Raw genomic sequence first — 21370 nt, 5'->3', positions numbered from 1 at the left:
ATTAACAAGTCCTTTTAAGAATTTTATTCTTCTTTATACCAGTCAGAATCCCCTGAGGATCCTACTTTAATACATGAATTTTTAAGAGATTTGAAGACTCCCCAATTATCTTTAAATGAACACTCTACGTTAGATGCTCCCATTTCGGAGGAAGAAATAAAGAAAGTAATATTTTCAATAAAATTGAAAATTTAGAAGGAGGCCATTTGGCCCATTATGTTTGTCCAGCTGATAAAGAGCAACCCAGCCTAATCCCACCTTCCAGCACTTGGTCAGTAGTCTTGCAAATTATGAGTCTTCAAATATACGTCCAGATACTGTTTAAATGCAGTTAGGTTTTCTGCCACAACCATCCTTTCAGCCTGTGAACTTTAGAATACCATCACCCTCAGAAAAAATGAATTGGTAAGAAGTATGAAAACAGCAGGATACTTTATAGATACATTTTTAAAAAAAAGAGACTAGCAGGGGCATGAATAGGCCTATTATGTAAAAGCATGAGAATTTCTAATGGGGAATAAGGAAATGGGTGAGGAATTAGACAGTTACTTCGAGACACGAGACTGCAGATGTTGGAATCTGGAGCAGAAAACAAACTGCTGGAGGAACTTAATGGGTCAAGCAGCATCTGTGGAGGGGGAGAGAGAAATTGTCGACGTTTCGGGTTGAGACCCAGCATCAGGTCCTGTTGCATAATCTTGAACCAAAAAGTTGACTGTTCCTCTCACCCCCACCCCAACAGAAAGCTGCTCGACCTGAGTTCCTCTGACAATTTTTTTTTTGCTCCAGTTACTTTTCTTCCATGAAGACGCACAGACACAAAACCTTGCCTGGTGTATTAGAAATCAAGAGTCTACTGAGAGTGAAGGAACTCAGGCAATCCCTAGGCTACGTTGGGGTTTCCATTCCTGAGAATTGTCCATAAGCCAATTTCTCTGTAAGTCGGAAACCATTCCATTTTTGAGAGCAACCCACTCTACATCGACTTGATATAATTTCATTTCAATGAATAATCACCCTAATATTGCCCATAATTAAACTAATAAAATATGAGACTAAGTGTTTTGCTGAGCATCTGTACTCCATCCACCATGGCCATCTAGAGCTCCTGGTTGGAAGTTATTTTAATTCACCTCCCAATTACCACACCGACCTGTCTGCCACCATTGCCAGGATGATGCCAATCGCAAACTAGAAGAACAGCACCTCATGTTCCCGCCTGGGTATTCTACAACCCAAAGGCATGAGCATTGAATTCTCCTATTTCAAGTAACCTACTCCCCCTCCGTCCCTTTTTTTTCCCTCTCCTCCTGATTTACCCAGTTCCTCCTACACACCCACATCCCCTCCAGTCCCAATCACACTATTCCTTTCCCCTCCATTTTTCCATCTGCCCATCACCCACACACACTCCGACCACTGGGTGGACTCCCCCCACTGTTCCCATCTGCCCATCCCACCACTCTTATTTAGTTCCATGCTCCACCTTCCTCTCCTATCAAGTTCTGTTATCTGCAGCCCTTTGTTGCCTCCACTTCTCACCTCCCAGCGTCTCTCTTGCTTTTTTCACTCTTCCCTCTTCCATCTATCACCCCGTCCTGCCAGCTCTTGCGCCACGCCTTCCCCTCACCTCTTTACACTTGCTATCTCCCCTCTGCTCTTTCAGTCCAGATGAAGGGTCTGCCCCGCCCCCCCACCCCCAAAACGTCAACTGTCCCTTTCCCTCCTAAAATGCTGCCTGACCTGATTTCCTCCAGCATCTTGTTTTTTGATCCAGATTCCAGCATCTGTAGTCCCTTGTGTCTCCAGAATGCTTTTCAAAAAAAAATATACGGGAAAACTTGGGTAAAGTAGGATTTCTGTAAGTCAGGTCATTCATAACCTGGGGAGCCCCTGTACTAGAGAAGTTGGTAAACTTAAGTTGATAAATCCTGAGGACCCAATGGCTTGCAGCCCTGAGTTTTCAATGAGGTGACTTTAGAAATGATGGATGCTCTGGTTATCTTATTGCCAAGATCTATAGATTGTGGAATTGTTCCAGTGGATTGGAGGATAGGAAGTGTGACCTCCATATTTAAGAAAGGACAAAGCATGAAAACAGGGAAATTACTAACCTGTTAGCCTGATGTCAACGCTAAGGAGAATGCTGGCATCTGTAATGGTTGTAATAACAGAATGCCTCAAAGAATAACAGGACTGAGTAGATCCAACATGGATTAATGAAAGGAAAAGTGCATTTGATTTAATCTGCTGAAGTTCTTTGAGGATGTGACTAATGGAATAGATAAGGGGGAGCTGGCAGATATGGGGTCTTTAGATTTTCGTAAGGTATTCAGTAAAGTTCTGCATGGAAGATTGGAATTGGCAGTAATATAATGATATGGATGGATTAGACTGAAAGCAAAGAGTGGATTATTCTTGGGTTGGCAGGCTGACTGGAGGGGAACAGCAGTGATGGATGTATTAGCCGCAACTTTTCATAATTTATCTCAAAGATTTGGCTTGAGGGAACTGTGTCTTATTTCCAGGTTTGCTAATGATACTAACCTAAGTACAGAAGAGGATCTAGGAGCTTCAAGGGGATGTGGACAAGCTGAATGAGTCAGTGAGGACAGATGGAATGTAATGTAGATAAATGCGAGGTTATCCTCATTGATGCACAAAACAAAAGCAGAGTAATTGTTAAATGGTGAAAGATTGGGCAGTGTTGTTCAAAGGAATGAACGTGTGCTTGTACACAAGTGTCTAAAGGCAAACTTGGGGGTACACCAAGTGACTAAGAAGACAAATGGTACGTTTTTCTTTATTACACGTCCTCCCCAGGTTACGAACCCCTAACTTATGTACAGCCCTTATATACGAACGACTGTTTGGGAGACAGCCGGGACGGATTTACCAGTTGCTGCAGGGTGGCAGGCATCATCTACTGAATGGGAACTCTGGCCACACTTCCGACTTGCAAACTGTCCAGATTACCAACGGTTCACAGGAACTGAACCCTGTCATAACCTGGGGAGAATATGTACAAGAAAATTTGAATGAAGTCTTACTGCAGTTGTATAGGGCCTTAGTGAGACTGCATCTGGAGTATTGTGTGCAGTTTTGATCTCCATGTTGCAGGAAAGGATGTACTTGCTGTAGAGAGAAATCAGTAAAGTTTTACTAGATTAGTTCCAGGGATGGTGAATTTGCTGTATGAGGAGAGGTTTGGATAGACTGTGTTTGTATTCTCTAGAGACCATCCTTCAGAGCTCAGAAGAATGAGGGGAGATCTTGTTTAAAAGCTTAGAAAATAGTTAAAAGGCTTGACAGACTGGGGACAGACAGGATGTTTTGCCTCACTGGGGTGTGTGGAACCAGAGGATAAACTTGAGAATAATGGGCAGGCAGTTTAGGACTGATAACAAGAGAAACCTTTTGACTCAGAGTGGTGAACTTCTGGAATTCCTTGTATAGAAGGGATGTGGAGACCAAGTCGTTGATTTCATTCAGAACAGAAGAGACACAAATGCGGCTAGTAAAGCTGCTGCCTCATGGCTCCACCAACCTAGGTTAAACCCTGCCCTCCAGTGCTACCTGTGTGGAACTTGCGTGTCTCCAGGTGCCTTGGCTTTCTCCCACATCTCAAATGGTTACTAGTTACCTGGCCACTGTAAATTCCCCTGATGTGTAGGTGAGTGGTCTTATCTGGGGAGAGCTGATGGGAATATGGGGAGAATAAAATAGTGTGGAGTAGAATGAGTGTGGACCCAGTGGATTGAAGTGCTTCTTTTCATGCCGTGTACTTCTGTGACTTCACATTTATCCAGGTCAATAGACTGGATATTAATGGATTCAAGGGGTATGGGAATAGTGCAGGAAAATCAGCCATGGTGAATGGCAAAGCAGCCTCAAATGGCCAACTCCTATTTCTTGTGTTCATACAGTTCTGGTATTGCCTCCCTGCCCTTGTACTCCGTGCCTTGGCTAATAAAGGAAAGTAATCTGAATGCCATTATAACCCACATTATTGCACTATCTGTGGATTTATACTTAAATCCCTCTGTTCCTCCACACCACTTGATATCCTCCCATTTCTTCACTTGTTGCACCTCGCCACATGCATCACTTTGCACTACTCTGGATTAAATTCCATTTGCCATTTTCCTGCTCAAAATCTTCCTGCAGTCGAAGTGTTCAACCACACAGTGCATTTTGTATCATCTGTAAACTACTTTATTGTGGTTCTGACATTTATGTCTAAATTATTAATAAAATCCACACAGCAAGGAACTAAGTACTGAGCTGTATAGAACCTCAGTGGTAGTATACTCCTAATCAAAAAGGCACCCATCAATGGGAATGCTATGTTGGCACTGGAAGCGTGGCAACACTTGCGGGCTGCCCTCAGAACATCCTGCACAAAAAAGATGCATTTCACTGTGTTTCAATGTACATGTGACTAATAAAGATATCTTTTATCAGCTTTCAGGTGGTAAGCTTATTTTGGGTCCAATTTGCACACCCTCCCCCCCTTAATCCCATTACTTCTCTGACCAATCTGCCACATGGGACCTGTCAAAAGCTCTGCTAAAATCCATGTATACTCCCTCGGATGCACTGCCCATTTCAACCCTCCTTGTTCCATGCTCAGAAAAAAATTCAACCAAGTTAGTCATGCGGAACCTTTCCTTAAACCCATGCTGAATGTCCCTAAACTTAGTATGTCCTCATTGTAATTAATGAGTATTTCCAATTAAAATATGTTAAATACGATAAGTAGGAAATGTGTTAGTCTTTCTTTTAAATGAAAGAACAGGAAATGCAGAGTAATGCTACAAGCAATTCTACTCCTCCTTTCCATGGTTGTAAGTTGTGCAGCATAGGAAATGGTGCACAAGTAACCTGCTTTAACTGGATCTGTAAATTCTAATTTTCATACGGTTGCACTTTGTTTATAATCACCTCTTCTAATATGATATTCTGTGTGGCTTTGTTTTCAAAAAAAAGCTTGGGAGGTAACCTTATATTGTTCTCCATGTTATTTCCATTGTATTATATTTTCAGATAGACTGGCTTGATTATACAAAAGTTTGGGAGTCTTTAAGGCAGGACAATGTTCCTCTAGCATTGTTTGTTCTGAAGCAGTAAGCCTTGTCTCAAATGTTTTATATCATTATATTTAAAAACCTGTTCCATTATGCATTCTAGATAATAGCTGGTTCACATTTTACATGTGGGTTAGACTGTTCTCGAATGATTTATTCTGCCGAATTATCAATGATATTCTTGGTAGATTCTCAGCATTACTTTTTCAAAGAGATGTCATTGAGCTACTTCTGAATATTCCAGCTTGGGGACATTAAAGTTTTGTTAACTTAATGCATACTAATTAGCAGAAGAACTGTTTTTTTTAATCCTTAAGCCTTACGTGCTTCTCATTTATTTGGAAGATGAGTTGGAAGAATGGTGATAATTCTTGCAATAGTAATGGCAGATAAAAGCACTTCCAGGCAGTTTCCCTGATAATCAGTGGGTAAATACATGTTCTTGGCTGCATTTAAGCTAACAGCACCAAAAGGTGTAGTCCTTTGCTGAATTATTTATGAACGTTTTAAATTGCATGTTGACATTGGTGGCAAGGCTGGCATTTATTGCCCAACTCTAATTGTTCTTGAGAAGGTAGTAGTGAGCTGTTCCAGTCCATGCAGTGAAAGTACTGGAATGGTTCTGTTGAGCTGTTCCAGGTTTTGGGCCTGATGATGATGAAAGTGCAGTAATAGAGTTTTAAATTGGGATACCCTGATTTGGAGGGAAGCAAAATTTGGAGCACAGAAGTCTCCAGCACAGTTCTGAGGGAGTGCTGCACTGCAATGTCTTCTTCAGTGTCTTCCAGGCCCTGTCTCCCCTTCCAGGTGAATATCAAAGATCTCACTGCTCTACTTTGGCACCTGATCTAAGTGATACATACATCTTTTTTTTTAAAAAAGAAAGCAATGGGCTGGTTTTTGCAGAAAATTCCAGCAGTTTTCTGTGGAACTATTGACACTCCCTCACTGAGCTCAGAAATTTTATGTGAGACAAGCGGAAGACAAAGTTGCAATTCCCCAGTGTGAAATCTGGGAATAGAGGAAAGGAATAGTGTCTTCATTTACTTATTTCCTTAATACCATGCTGCAAGATATTAATTTTTCTTATTGCATTATTTAAAGCATTTGGTGTTGTAGTTTTTGATAACTTTAATTTATAATTTTTAATATTTTTTTAAATGCAGGTATATTTTTGAACTGAAGAAATATTTAACTTTTTGACAGTTTCATCAGACAGCTAAATGAGGGGTATGGCTTAACCAGCTATCAATTTTTGCAATAGTTTAGTGAGCAGAGCTTGCTCTGGCCTCTGTCACCTTGTGTATGCCTGCAGCCACAGAAGTCCTGTACTGGCAGGAAATTCTGGGTCATAATTTGGGTATTATTACTTTGCTCTTTGATATTTTTATGCACAAGTTGGCATCTAAGATTTTTTACATTAATCACAACAATACAGCAAGTTATTAATTACAGTTGCAAAAGCTATATAAATTCAAGTCCTTTTCTTTCTTGATGCCCATCGGGAAGAGTGGGGAGATAATGTACAAGAAAAATCCTGTATTTTAATTACTGCCAAGGAAATCTTGTTTTCCAACGACTGGCAGGATTGAGATAACCTCAAGTCCTCCCTGAATAGTCTGATAACGTTTTTGGTTTGCTTCCCTGTTTAAACAAAAAAAATGAGCATATGGCTAAGGAATTTTGGTGCCTGGTAAAAGAAGGGTGGGGATGAAGCAACAGAGAAAAAAAATTGCACACAAGCAAAGTTTCTCCTTAAAAGCAATTTTAAATTCCTGTCCATTGTTTGGTAAATATGATCTTAAATCTCTAAAATGTGAATTTTTCATTTGCAGATTCCATACTCCTCTTCGTCTCCTGGTACATATGGGGTACGTATTTGTATTTTTGGGCATGCTGTGCATAATACAAGTATTTGTAGATGAAGGAAAATTGTTGATCAGTAGTGACTGCTGGTGGGAAGTTCAAATCAACCTGGTAAAAGCTTGGTTGTAGACCTGAAACTTGAGCATTGAAGGAAAGGATCTAATTGGGAGAAGAAGAAAAAAGTAGCTTGCTTCTTCCCACATCCAAAGCCAAATAAAGTATAGCATGGAAATGTAATTTGCCTCAGCACCTGGAATACAACTTGTGTTTTGATAACCTGGAATGTACACGAGATGAGAGATGTTGAATCTTGAAAGCATTTTGATCTGAGATGTGCCCACAGAAAAAATATAGCTGCATGTTAGTTTAATTTTGAATTTAGTTTACATACCTTTAAAGCCTTTTTTCATTCTTGAAACAGATCACAGCAACATTTAATATTTTGGTGAATTACTTTGGAAACTATTTGTTATCGGCACCCATGGAAAGAGGTTGCAAAGAGAAAGGGATCTGCCCCCACTGTAAGGAGCTTTGAGGGTAATGTGTTTGGTTCTGCTTCACCAAAATTGGCTGAATGTAAAACAACTGAGCAAAAGGTGAAGTTGCAGCTCTGTGTTTAAGTATAGATTAAATTCCATCTGTGACTCGGGCAGAATTGCTGCTCTGGTTGGAATGATCCCACGGTTTTGCTTGAGGTCTCAGGAAAAACTATTAAGTTGTATAGACTGTGTTCTAGTATTCTGCGGAGAGTACTTAGTGACCCAGCAAGGCCTTGGCCCAGTTTGCTTACAGCAGCATAAACGATTCTAGGCTGTAATGATTCAATCAATGCTGATGTACGTTTTGTTCACAGGGGCCCCCTGGTGGTGGAGGTCCTCCAGGAACACCGATAATGCCAAGTCCAGCAGGTACAGTATTACACGAATCTCTCTTGACACTGGCATTATAATTTTAAATACATGCTAATCTTAAATTCCTTTGAGATTTCATATGAAAATGTGTGCAATTTCCACATTTTAAGGTAAATGTCCTGGTACTAATCTTTTTTATAGATTGGAACTTTGCCTGCTTTTGCTGCCTGTATTTTCATCAGTAAGTGCTGATCATACAGTTTTAGCACTGACTGGGAGAAAGCCAACATTGAGATTAATAATTCTCTATTGATGGGTTCCCACATGTGTTGGGCACAATAAGTACTCCAAGCTAATTCCCTATATTGTGTCATCAGCACTCTCAGCATGGTTTAATTACCTGCTTAATTGCACAGTGAGGATAAATTAACCTTTTGAACATAAGCAGTGTTTTCTTAAAAGTGCAATTCAATTCAAGAACAAGCCAATATGATTTATTTTTGGAGCTGCTTGTTTAATTTTTATACATAAATTGTTCTGGTTGGTTACTGAAGTAGTTTATAGATTTTTTTTTAACAACTTGTAATAGGTGAATTTTGGATTAAATAATCAAAGAACGCATTTGAATCGTCTTTTAACCAGATTGAATCCAGAGCTTTCACTGTAATAAGGTGGCCGATTTTACATGGGCTCAGTTATTTTCTGTTCAGTAAGTTCATGGATATGGTTAAAGTAATTACTCCTGGTGCCTGTTTTCAGTGGTTAGATTCCTATCACTGGTCTAGTGTAATTATGTGGTAAGAAAACTGTGGTTTAGTTGGAGTGCTCCGCTCATCTCAGGATGATTGAATTGAAAAGCAGAGAATTCATATTAGATTTGTATGTTGTGCTGATTGGACCACACTTTGGATGCTCTGAGTGGTTTGTTTCCTTAAGTTTACAGTAGCGTGGGAAGAAATGAAAATACATTCATGTTTGATACCAGAATTGAATGGGTGCACCTAGGTAATATTGAATAGTTTCTGCCTTGCAGAACAGACTGAGGGATGGCTCAGAGCTTCAAGATAGGGAAAACGTTTGACAGGATAGACATGTTTCAGGGTAGGTGATTGGTAGGAGGGGGTGATGGGGGACAGGAAAAGGTGAGAGATAAAGACTAAGCACTGTAATTATAAGATGGTCCCTAATAAATCCAGTGGGGAATTTGAGAGCAACATCCCTATGCAGGATGGTTAGTATGTAGAACTTGCTGCCATATGAAATAGTTGAGGTGAGTAACCTAGATGCATTTATAGCGAAGTTAGACAAATAAGAGGAAAATGCAAGTCAAAAACAAAAGTGCAGAGCCTAGAAATCTGCAAAATAAAATGATGGAAACATTCAGCAGATTAGGCAATATCTGTGGAAAAAGAAACAGTTAACGTTTTGACAAAATCCCTTTGGAACAGGGAAAGTGGAAAAACATTGGGTTTAAGTTGCTTCTCAAACTCGTGTTGGGCCTCATTATGACAGTGCAGGAGGCCACAGATGGGTCAGAGTGGGATAGAGAATCAAAATGGCAGGTGACGGAGCTCAGAGTCGCCCCTGTTTGATGCAGCTGTTCTGCAAACTGGTCACCCAGTCTTTGTATTTTGGAGGGATTAAGTGTAGAAGAGTGGGGGAATGTCAGTGTGGAGCAACAATGTGGACTGTTTTGCTGCTGTAAATACTGTGTTATGAGCAAAGTAACCAGAACTATTGCCAAAACACCAAAAGAAAATCTTGATTTTAAAGGACTTGGAAAACCAAGAAACCTTGTTGTTTTATCAAATGTAACATGTTTGTTCTGAATGAATGGGAGCTGAATTAATATGCTGTGCTGTTCTTCTCATCCTCAAATACAGATTCAACGAATTCCAGTGACAACATGTACACAATGATTAATCCCGTTCCACCTGGAGGAAGCCGATCAAATGTAAGTATAGTTGTCATGAAAGGAAAACCTCATACCATTCAGATCACAAAAACACAAATGCGAACTTTCTCTTGACTTTTACAAAATTGATACTCAGACTGTTGAAAAGATAAAAAGAATGAAATAACTTCTCAACTCATTAGTCCATCAGGATCTATGAATAGAAACAAGTGACTGCTTTAGTTGTTGTTTCTCTGTCAGTAATGGCCATTAATTGTTCCTTAAAGTTTGTGTCTATTCAACCAGAGCTTTATTGTATTCCTGGGTGGTCATCTTAATCAGTACTATATTTCGCAGAGACACGAGGCTGCAGATTCTGGGATGTGGAGCAAAAAAAAATGGATGCTACCTCTCCCGCTGAGATCCTCCAGCAGCTTGTTTTTTGCACTATATTTTGCTGAACTATATTTGCCATGGAAATTGTTGGCATGTGACCTTATTTCAATATGCTTTGTTTTACTTCCAGTTCCCATTGGGTCCTGGCTCTGAAGGTCCCATGGGTGGAATGGGAGGAATTGAGCCACATCACATGAATGGATCATTAGGTAAGTTGCTTTCCTACCAGGAATAATCATAAAGGGACATCGAAGCCTTTTCAGGAGAGCAGAAATAACTTTAAACTAAGGGGGCTTCTGAGTCCTTGGCTGCAAAAGAGGTCCTGGAATTAATAAGCAAGTAATAGTTGAGTTTGTATGCATACGTGAGTGAAAAATTAAAGTAGTCATTGAACCATGTATATATCACAGAAGAATTAGAATTTTCAGTATTTTTCTACCAATGGTCATGTGTTGTCAGATATTTTAATGAAAATATTTGCTTTTACTATCCTCAGGGTCGGGCGATATGGACGGGATCCCCAAGGTACGAGTCTGGCTGTAACTTTAATACAGAATTTAATAATGAATATAATAGAAGAATTCAACATAAGTTCCTAGATGAAATTATTTGATCAAAACCAAAGTAACAGTGGAATGGAAGGGGGCATTGTGGATCTGTAATCTTGACAGTTCCATACAGAGGAGGACTAAATGTTGTGGGCAAGATGCACATGCAGAAACCTAGACTTTGGCTGCACATGTTTAATTCCCTACTAGTGTTTAACTTCAGTGCATTGAGCTGGTTTGGGAGAGCTGCTAAATGTATTTTCTTTGTTTGGATCATGCATATGAATTGAGTACCTCCAGAGGAGATGCATCAGTCATCCCAACATGTATTTGCTATCCAGATCTAGTTTACAAATGTCTGTGTAATCATCGCCTGATTTTAAGTGTGCAAATAAATTCAAATCCCTGAAGGACTGTTTTGATTGACTTCCTTTCCCTTGACCACATACTGAGCTGGTGACTGTTTTCCCCATGTACATCCTGAGTTGGAGCAAACTGAGTGTACAGAGTCTGCATAAAATTACATGGAGAAGGGAAATGAGGTCTGGATTTGGTGAGGAAAGGTAGTGATCAAATAAATTAAAAAGGTGCGACGAAAAGAGGAAATAGAAATTAGCTGAATTTTGCTAAAGAGATGTTGAGAATGTGAAAATGATTACACAATACTTGAAAGGAAGGAAATTTGGAGAATCTGGTTTACCTGAGAAAGCTCCAGTGGTCAAAGAATGTTAGAACAAAAAGGTGGATGACGTGGCTGCAAGGCTCCCAAGCCCTGGTGCAAAACATCTCCATTTCACAAAAGCACTGGTGTGTTAGCCTGTCTCATTAGCACCTTCTGTAAGAGTCTGAATTCTTCTGGCAGTAACATTGATTAAGTGCCTCAAATTGCATTGGAACTTTCTTTTTGATTTTTGTTGTTTCACGTTGGCTGCTATTCCAGTTCTACATATCCCTCTGCATGTCAAAGGAGACACAAGAGATTCTGCAGATGCTGGATCTCATTTCTTTAAGTTCTTGCATTATTCCATACCCTTTTGCACTCCTGTCAGTGGATGATCTGCTGTCCTGTCATTAACTTGGGTCTGTCTTCTGCCTTCGTTCCTCCCACGGAACTGTTCATCTGTACCATCTTTCTGTGGTGTTAACTTTACCTACCTATTTGCACAGATGATCCCAAGTAGTTCCAGAACTGTTTTCCCTATCCAATTTCCAGTGTCGGCTGAGATTTGTGTTTTTGACCTTCTGGGTCAGCACTGTTGCAGGATGTCATACCAGCTCCTGGGGTCCCACCTTGTGGATTAAGAACCACAGGTATGATCCACTGACAGACTCTTGAATGTCTAATTACTGGTCTCTCTTTTTCAATTTTTTTAAACCACAATGTCATTCTAGGATGTTGTGTGGCATTGCCCAACATCCCTGTGAGCTGATGTACCACACAATGAGATTAAAACCTGATGAGGCACCCTGTTGAAGGCAACATGAGAAACAACCTCATGAAGGCATAAATGTAGAATTGACAGAATTCTGAAATTTAAGATGGTCATTTAACAGCTGTGTGAATTGGTGTTCACTTTAGCTGGTTTTTCTATGAGTGAAATTATTATATTTTTCAGAACTCTCCCAACAACATGAGCAGCATTACCAATCCTCCAGGCACTCCGAGGGATGACGGTGAATTAGGAGGAAATTTTCTTCACTCCTTCCAAAATGATAATGTGAGTATGTGAGAATATCAGAGATAAGTACCTGCTGACATTGAATAACCATTGCAGATTTTGTTTAGTGAGCTACTGTCACTCATGTTTCTATTTCTGCTGTGGTTCTTGAAATGCAATAGTGTTTACCTTTGATATAACTAATGAGTTCACACAAAGCTGTTTATATTAAAGTTGATAGAAGGGCAAAACATTTCTCCTTGACAACCTTATTCCAGATCTCAATCCAGTTTAGCAGTGCAGAGCAGGAAGGTTGTGATTAAGTTTACCAGTCTATGCAGAAACAGCAAATCTCAGACCAGGTGGCAGAAGGAGTACAACTGTTGGCCACAGGACCTCCAGGTTAATAAGGAGAGAAGATACAAGATGGTGGGCCTTGGAGCAAGAACAGGATTGGGCTTTGCTCTTGTGCCTTATCCCACTGAAAAAATCCTGTAGCAAAAGCAAATTTGTTTGACCCACTGAGGCAATTCCTACATTCTGCAAATACTATTCAATAAATCTTTCCCCACACCTTCAAGATTTTGTTTTCAAATCTTTGGCCACTTGCTTTTAAATGAAGTGATAGATTCTTCACTATAATAAAGTGCTTACTAACTTTCTTTTTTTGATTACATCAGCAATTTTTCACGGGGTGGGGGGGGGGGGGTCAGCCATGATTGATAAGAATTCTGATTTTCTTCGGTAGGCTATTACATAACTGAGGAGTGGAAAAAGGTTACTTACATACTGTGCATTTTTGATAAGGCAAATGTTGGGAATTACTCAGCTATAAGTGGAAATGAGTAAAGCACCAAAACCCTTGAAATAGAAGTGAAAATACCTGTGGATTTAGGATGCTTTAGTTTTGTAGGTTAAAAACTAGTTAAAAATTAAGCCAGTGACGGCTCGGTTGTGGGGTGGGTCAGATGGAGGGAAGGAAAAAAAGTGGGAGGGAGCTATTGACAGGTGACAAGTTATTCTCGTGTTCCTGGCTTGAGTTCCCACCACTCATTGGGCAATGATCCCATAACTCAGTTGTGCAAGTTTTTATTCTCAGTGATAATGAAGAAAAATGTTCTTTTAATGAATTACTCCCTCCACATTAGTGGAGATTGAATTACAATGTAATATTGGGGTCAGTTTCAGCAAACTGTTTGCAAGTTTGCCATGTTTAGCAGAACCCAGATGCTACAAGATGGATGGTTCCAACCCATGTAATCCTTGTCACTTTCTTTCAGTATTCCCCCAGCATGACGATGAGCGTGTGATTTTTCCCCTTCCCCCTTCTCCAGGACCAGAATGATGAGACAGCTGCCCTTTGGAAAGATTAAAGAACGTATGCAAGAAGCAGTTCAACGTGTTGACGAGGAACTGGGGGCAAAACCCCAATTTTGAGTTCACGCAATAAAAGGCTGAACTTCTTTAATTCCATAAACATGAAGGACAAAAAAAGATTCAAGACATAAAACCCTTCTCCTGGAAGGACTGTACGTTACACATCGCATCTTTTTGAAGCAAAGAAAAAAAATTTAAACGCCTCTAGCACCCGAACAGACCTCTTCCGCTTCATCCTCTGAACCCATGTATCTTTGTGCTGAACTGAATAAGGCGCTAGTCTAGGTATAAGATCCGATGTTGTCCATATTGTAGCCATTTTAACTGGGACGTTTACACAATGTGGTTTACTTTCGAAGGCCCTTCTTTTTGGTGGCACAGATTATTTTTTTCTTGCTTCTGTGAGCCTTCCCCCTCCAGGTGCAAGGTGTTAATCAGTGGCTTGTTCCATACCTGTGTAGCTGAACGATGATATGCCCAAGTGGGGTTCCAGTTTGAGAGGAGCGTATATTTTTTCCCAACTCCCACTGTTCTCCAATTTCCCCCCACCCTGTTTTTCCACCCCATCCCCCACACTTCCCAGTGCCCACATGTATGTGCACACCTCGAATCTGGATTGCTTTCATTCCTCTGTTACTTAACTTTATTGACCCAGAGGAAAACTCTGTACGTGAGAAAGAGACAACTACAGACGTGATTGAAATAGAGGAAAATAACAGTTGTAGTGGCACTACAATCGTGCTGGGATCTCTGTACAATTACACACTACCTGTAGATGGTCTTTTGTTTAAACCCAATTCTATACAATGTGTATCAAGTTATGTAAAAATATTATCTTGCCTGGACAACCCTTGTGCTGATTCTTGATAAAATTGTAGCTGTTCTGTGTTTCTTACCTTGTAGTCCTGGTTATAAAAAAGAAAAAATTCTACAATGTAGTTTTGTGTTCAATATTTGTTGCTAATGTTTTATTGAGGGATGTTTTTCTGCACCCCTTTACAGAGTTTTCAGGAACGTCAACTGTGTTTATTGTGCTGACTGCAGGTTATGGGATGTTAACATACTTTGTTTTTGTTTGGGGGAGGGGTGGTGGGGGTTGGGGAAATAGCAGGATCTTTCTAAATGAATTGCCTTTTTAGATGTGTTTTCAAATCAATCTAACTGTGTTTAGCTGTAGAGTTGCTGAACGAGTATGTAAATCTCCTAGTTGCAGTCAGATCGGAACATACTGATGAACTTTGGTGTTTTATTGTAGATTTCAGTCTCCAGGAAATCGTGCATTTTAAACTGAGAAAAAGACAAGTCTGGCAAATGTAATTTTACAAATTCGCTAAATTATTGTCTTCATTGGGATGGTTTTGAATGAAACGGTTTCTTTTCTCCAACGCTGTAATAAATATAAACATAAAACTTAATTTTGATTCTTTTCTGTTAACTTGTTGACCCCTTTGCTTTCTTAAGAATTGTTGGAAGAAATGCTGATGTTTCCTGTTCCTCAACTTAAAAGGATTTTTTTTAAGGACAAGGTGCAATTTAAGTAATTCCCATTCTGTATTGTACGGAATAGTGAAGTGCAGTAGACTGTGGCAGAGCTGGGCATTTGTTTGAAAAGGATCGTGCTGCTCGTGAAAGGTGGGAAAGCTCCATGGCACACCAGGAAACTGTTTAAAACTGTCACTTGAACAGTGCAAAGGAAATTGGTTATGAAAACAGCAAGCTGTGGGAACTGTGGACTAAATTGTCAGATATCACTCTGAGTGCACAATACACTGAACTGTGTAGTTGCATCTGAATCCAGGCAAAGGTGATGCCAGCAGTTTCATTCTTGCCATCTTGGCTACACTCAAAATGAGTATGGAAAGCCTTGGCTCAACGTATAAGGGGTTAGACTTAGAGCACACTTTGTCCAAATCAAAGACAAAATTGGCTCAAAGAACACAGGATGTTTTGGGAAATTGAAATCTCACATTAGTACAGTGGGGATTGTTCAATTAAATGGATAGAACAGAATCTAATTCCTGTTTAATGTGAAGCAGCCAAGATGTTTGACGCACCTGTTAAAGGTATAATGCCTTTAAATGGCACCTTTTCTACTAACCTGAGGTAGGATTGTTTATCAGTGATGGATGCCTAAAATAGGAAGGTACCGTATTTTCATTCTTGAGCATTAACCTGTATCGTAAAATGTATCCTCAAATACTGAGGCATAGGCCAATCCACCTACTAAAAGTGTTTTTGAATGGGAAGCTGCAATTGAATGGACTGGGGAAGTGAAATTTAAAAATAACAATTAGAAATTAATTTAAATTGCTTTTTAAAAAAAGGAAACTGAAACCATGGTAAAATTCCCCACCCCTTGGGTGAAATGCAGATTTTTGTGTAGGGATTTGGCCCAACACAACAATATGCTAATATTTCACCAGTGCCATCTCCTATTATCCATTTTCCTTGCAGTCTTATGTATTTCTTTACAAATCTGATTCATTTTCCAGTGAGATTATAACTTCTACCTATGTGTAATTTTTGATAATCTGTCATTAAACTACAAATGAAACTTTGCCAAAAGGAGTAGGGGTAGTAGAACGGTTGAGAATTGAGTGATGGTGATAATCTTGTCTATGTATTTTGCCTATGCATATTCTCCTGCAAGTAACAGGTGACAACCACTTTGCTGAATATATATATATATCATGTATACTTTATCATTTAAAGTATGAAAAAATTATGGAACAAGAATAGAGAAACTGTAGCAAAATAGCAATTGAGAAAAAGGAAAACATACAGTTGAAACAAAATTGAAAAATGGGAGATGGATAAAGAAAAATTAGCTAACCTGCACACAATTAAATATTAAGGGAAGTTGGAAAGAAATGCATGAAAAATGAAGAAATCAAAAAAGGAACAAGGGAAGTAACAAATAGTGACTGAATGTTCGGCACATGGATTTTCTGAGCTTTCCTATGGACTACATTATATTGAACAGTGTAAATAGACCTGGGCCTTTTCTATTATCTGTGCATGTTACTGCATGGAATCACCTAGATTACAATAACAATATGATGAAACAACCTTTGTAATTTGTTAACCATTGGAGCATTCACTGTAACAGTGAATTACAATTGATAGAAACAGGACAGATTATATTGTGGATGAAGTTGGTAAAATTAAGTAAATTTTAAGTTTTTGATGTGCTTGTGTCCTGAGGACCATATAAAAAAACATGCAAAGATATTTTAGGAAACTTGTTAAAGAGCCATGGTCCAGTTGTTTAGAATATTGTGAAGATTGAGAGTTATGAATAAAGTCAAGAAATAGTCAAATACTCAAATGTCTAACTTTGCATATTAATACAAGAAATTCTAATTTTGAAGTGTTGTCAATAAAGTAAAGGAATTAATTTGAAATATTCCTTTTGATGAAATTCCAAAGACTGTTTCACTAGTTTAAGTATACAAATGACAAAACATTTGTATTATAGCGGTGCTGCCCTGGGAAACTGTACAGCTTTAATAAACTGCATTAACTTAAAGTATCTATCAGTTTCTGTTCGAGGGAAGGAACACCTTGTGATAGCGGATTTTCAGTTGTTGTATATCAGAATTATTCCCCTCTCTATGCCTTGTGCTTTCCATGAAATGAATAATGATCTCTAAGCCCTTTACCCCGTGCAACCCTTCAATTAATAACCAAGGGGTTTAATGAATGTGAGATCAGTAGATAACTATCTTCGCACTGTGACATACCTAAGGTTACAAATTTCAGCAAGGGACGAGATTATACTTCATCCCCTCAATTCTGTTGTGCCACAGACTAAGCTATTAAATTTATACGACTGTTTGTTTCCATTCCTACCTAAAAGATGCTGACTCCTGGTTCAGAACAGTTTCATGATCATTGGTAGCTTTCCAAAAGTTTACAGTATAATTTTTTCTTATGAGCCAATTAAGTTTGTTTTGTAACCTTGGACACCCTTGTCCTGGAATGTAAAAAAGTGGAAGCTAAAGGTTAAGTTTTGGGGTAATTGGTTACAAATAACAAATTATTCAACCATAACTGGCATGAGTCATTTACTGTTGATCCCCTGTCCTAAATATCAATCATAGAAGCTCAGTGCCAGCCTGGTTGGTATTGGCCAACTTGGCACTGAACAGGAACCACACTTGAAAGCTACTCACAGGAGAATTTGAAGATTTTGAACAAACAACAGTTTACCAACTTGCAATTGACAATGCTGGTTAATGTACTGGGAGAATGATAAATGTTAAGTTTTTTTTAGAATTGAAAAATTAACTGAGTGGGGTACTGAACAAATGTCACCAAAAAAATTCACTAGAATTGTTTTTTAAAATAAAAATTGAATGCAGTGATAAATGAGATGTCAGTTCTCAGTCTGTCTCCCAGCCTTGCTATTTCCATCAGCTCTCTCACAGGTAATCTTTGATAAGGAAGTCAGGAAAGATGTTTCTCACTCTTGATATTTAAACCTATGATGAGGATTTTAAGAATGTTTTGCCCTAATGTAATATGATCAATGGTTGCTTCTGACCTGAGTATGTGTTTTATCTTTCAAACTATTAAAGTGTGACTAGTTTTGAATTGTCTGTTTTTGAAGATTGCCAATATATTGTATAGAAATTATCTAATTTCTTATAATTGGTGCTGTAACTTTCTTTGCATTTGCAAAGCTAAATAGCATTGTATTTCTTGCCAAAAATTGAGAAATATAACCAGGTGCCAACAAAATGATCTGGGATGCTTTCAAGTATAAGATATTTCAACTGTTTTTAAACTTAAGATGTAGTGTATAAAATGTTGTTTGCATTATTGAGACACTGATTCTTTGTTGCATTTATTCCTTTAATTAATTAGTTACTTGCACCCTGGTATTTATTGGCAATGATCATTAGATTTATTGTATCTGGCTTTCTCGCAAATTTGTCAGATGTACCACAGTATGTATTTTTTCAAAGATCTTTAAACTTTCCTGTAATCTTAATAACTTCAATCTTGTCTTCCTGGGATGTTGTGTTGGGCCTGAATTTCTTAAAAGCTTATCTGAAAAAACATCATTTCTGATTATGCAGGAATATTTTTCCATTCTCTGGCAAAATGGTCACGTATCAAGAACAAGTCCAAGAGTGAGAGGAAGCATAATTGATTTGTCTAAAAAGTGATAATTGTAGGATAAATTCTCAAGGAAAGCCAACAAAAGGAATAATATAAATTTGTTTGATAAATAATTAAATGCATTCTTTCTGGTGGTAAGGAATTAAGAGTCAGATGAAAAGACTGATCAAAGAGATTTGATGTAAAATGTAAACCAAGCTATTTAGTCCATGCTGGCTCTCGTGTTCCACATAAATCTCCTCTTACTATGTTAATCAAGTCTACTGGAGATCTTTTGGGTTCTTGCAGTTTTAATATTCAACTGGACCAAGAAACCAGTTAAGAAGTTAGCATGATTTTAGGTTTGTTGAATCCGTCTGTTAAAGGAAATCTCTTGAATAACTGAAGTTAAATCAGAAACCAAAGGATACGTGTGAATGCCATATGGGGAAAACAGGCTGTGTTATAATGCAATGTCCACAGATGTTTACAGGTATAACTAAGGGTGTGTGTGCACCAAATGGTGGGCTCATTTTGCGTTGACCTTTTGAATGCTTGCTATTAAGATACTCAAACAAAATAGGGTCAATTGTCTCCAAATTGGAGTTGAATTTTTTTAAACAATTAGATTGAAAGTAAATTGCATTTGGAAAAAAAAACTTCGGAATAGCTATTTTCACACTGTTGTTTTAAGTTTGTCATTACAATTACTTAAATTATTTTTGTATATTTTTAATGTGAACAAAGTTTCCTTAATAAAATTTGATGCAGATTAGTGATACTTAGGAGTATTATCCATCTATTTCTAGTCCCAACATCTCTCAATTGTCATTATGTAAAGTTGCAGTATACTGATGCACTTTTACATTTTGTATGTATGTATACTGCATTTGCTGTGTAATTAATGGACTTAGTTGGAGTGAGACAAAGTCTTTATGTAATATTCAGAGTTGCTTTTTGAAAGTAAATTGGGTTTGATAGTGCACCTGAGAGTTTGTTCAAAATGATTCAGAATCCTCACATTTCAATGTTTTAATATTACATTGAAGTGAATTTCCCTGTGTAAATTTACATTCTGTGAAAGAGACCATGCTGTGGTTTTCTGTCGTGTATTAGAAACATTAGTTAGGTCATTGTGGAATGGAAATAAGACATCTTAGTCATTTTCTACTTGCACTTGCCTCATTGTTTTGATAGTTTTGCAATCTGAGTAGATACATAAGTGTTAAAGGAGTTCCTGTATTTTAATTAAGAGAGAGCTCCTGTTTTGAAGCCCTATAGTACTCTAGAACCCCAAGTGCTTGGCAGGCAAATAGATCCATGCATTCTAAGAATATTGCAACTTGTGTCTCAAGGTTAGTTCTAACATTGGGATCTCCAGGCTTGAGGTGAAAATTCAGAATGCCTTCATTCTGTAGTAGTTGAGCAGATGTTGGGTGATAGCAATATCAAGCTCAGAAGCAAAACGGCCCAGCCTGAGTTTTTTTCTTTTCATCCCTTGAGCTCAGTAACCCTCATTTTACCATCATTCTTGTTAATCACCACATAGACATTACTGGGGTGAGTTGCATGGTGTGATACTGGTGTTAGTAAAACTGTATCCTCGTATTAGATGTTGACTACGTAAGAGTAAAATGTTTTGCTAACAATCAAGCAAAAGATCTTGATATCCAGGTAAATGTAATTTTCTTTAACTTTATCCTGTACAGAAATTTGCATGAAAAGGCAAAGTTCAGTAATTTACTGTTTAATCCCCATCTTTAAACTATTACCTAGAAGGTCCAGTGGAGAAACATGACATTCTATCCAGCTGGTGGTTACACATGAGCTGCTCCCATTTATCAGCCTACTTTATTCCTTCCTCCTAAATGCAAGTACACTATACACCTTTGTTTTCTCCTTCAATCATGTCTTCCAATGTAGAGGGTGGATAACCAACGCTGTGATACTCCACACAATGTATTCTAAATTATTATTAAATTAGCAAAGTCCTTGTTATCCACTAGATAGAATCCTTCATGTAATTTCCCAAAAAAGTAGCTTTTCAGCTGGAAATGAAGGTTAGTTATTTTTATCTATCTGTCTATCAAAGTTCCAATTCCACTAAGGGCCTAACTGTCCTGGCCTTGGATGGCCACCAACATTTTCTCCTCACCAGTGTAAGGAATAGATCATTTTGCATCCAGTGGCAACTCGGTGAATTCCCAGGTCAAGTACAGCACTGGTAACTAGAGGGAAATAAAACTACAAATACTTATTCAGCTCCATCTGGGAAGGAAATAAGTCAATTAGCATCTGAAGGAGATTTTGGTGGGAAATTGCTCTCCAATTGCTCCTTTCTAGTCCATTAATGATATATCTTGTTTTATCCCTACAATTGAATCTCCACCTTATTTAAAAATTTTCTCTAAATTTACCACAGCCCTTTGCTATTGCTTCAGTCTCTTAATGATGATTTATCATGTTTTGAAACATGTTCGCGTTCCTTTTCATTTTAACTGCTTCCACTTTCCTCCAGAATATGGTGACTTACTATCTTGTTGCCTGTGTCATGTACCACGAGTATTCTGGTTTTGAACTTTTTAGT

General features: G+C 38.4%; 1 protein-coding gene across 12 annotated transcripts in view; it reads left to right on the top strand.

Moving 5' to 3' along the window:
* The window catches only part of LOC127568124 (single-stranded DNA-binding protein 3), a 139714-nt gene extending 124602 nt beyond the window's left edge, over positions 1 to 15112 (top strand). For 6 of the 12 annotated variants that reach the window (XM_052011456.1, XM_052011462.1, XM_052011468.1 and 3 more), the window contains 7 exons: positions 6923 to 6958; positions 7807 to 7861; positions 9688 to 9758; positions 10225 to 10303; positions 10591 to 10619; positions 12259 to 12360; positions 13635 to 15112. In XM_052011456.1, the coding sequence (XP_051867416.1) occupies positions 6923 to 6958; positions 7807 to 7861; positions 9688 to 9758; positions 10225 to 10303; positions 10591 to 10619; positions 12259 to 12360; positions 13635 to 13673 (411 nt within the window). In that variant the 3' untranslated portion in view covers positions 13674 to 15112. Of the gene's footprint in view, positions 1 to 6922; positions 6959 to 7806; positions 7862 to 9687; positions 9759 to 10224; positions 10304 to 10590; positions 10620 to 12258; positions 12361 to 13580 lie in introns of all 12 variants that reach the window. The other 6 variants (XM_052011463.1, XM_052011467.1, XM_052011465.1 and 3 more) reach the window with 2 other exon arrangements.
* The last annotated feature ends 6258 nt before the right edge of the window (positions 15113 to 21370 follow it).

The sequence above is a fragment of the Pristis pectinata genome, chromosome 3 (assembly GCF_009764475.1).
Source record: "Pristis pectinata isolate sPriPec2 chromosome 3, sPriPec2.1.pri, whole genome shotgun sequence".
Lineage (NCBI taxonomy): Eukaryota > Metazoa > Chordata > Chondrichthyes > Rhinopristiformes > Pristidae > Pristis > Pristis pectinata.
The sequence above is the reverse complement of the archived record's forward strand: the minus strand, read 5'-3'. Positions and strand labels throughout refer to the sequence as shown.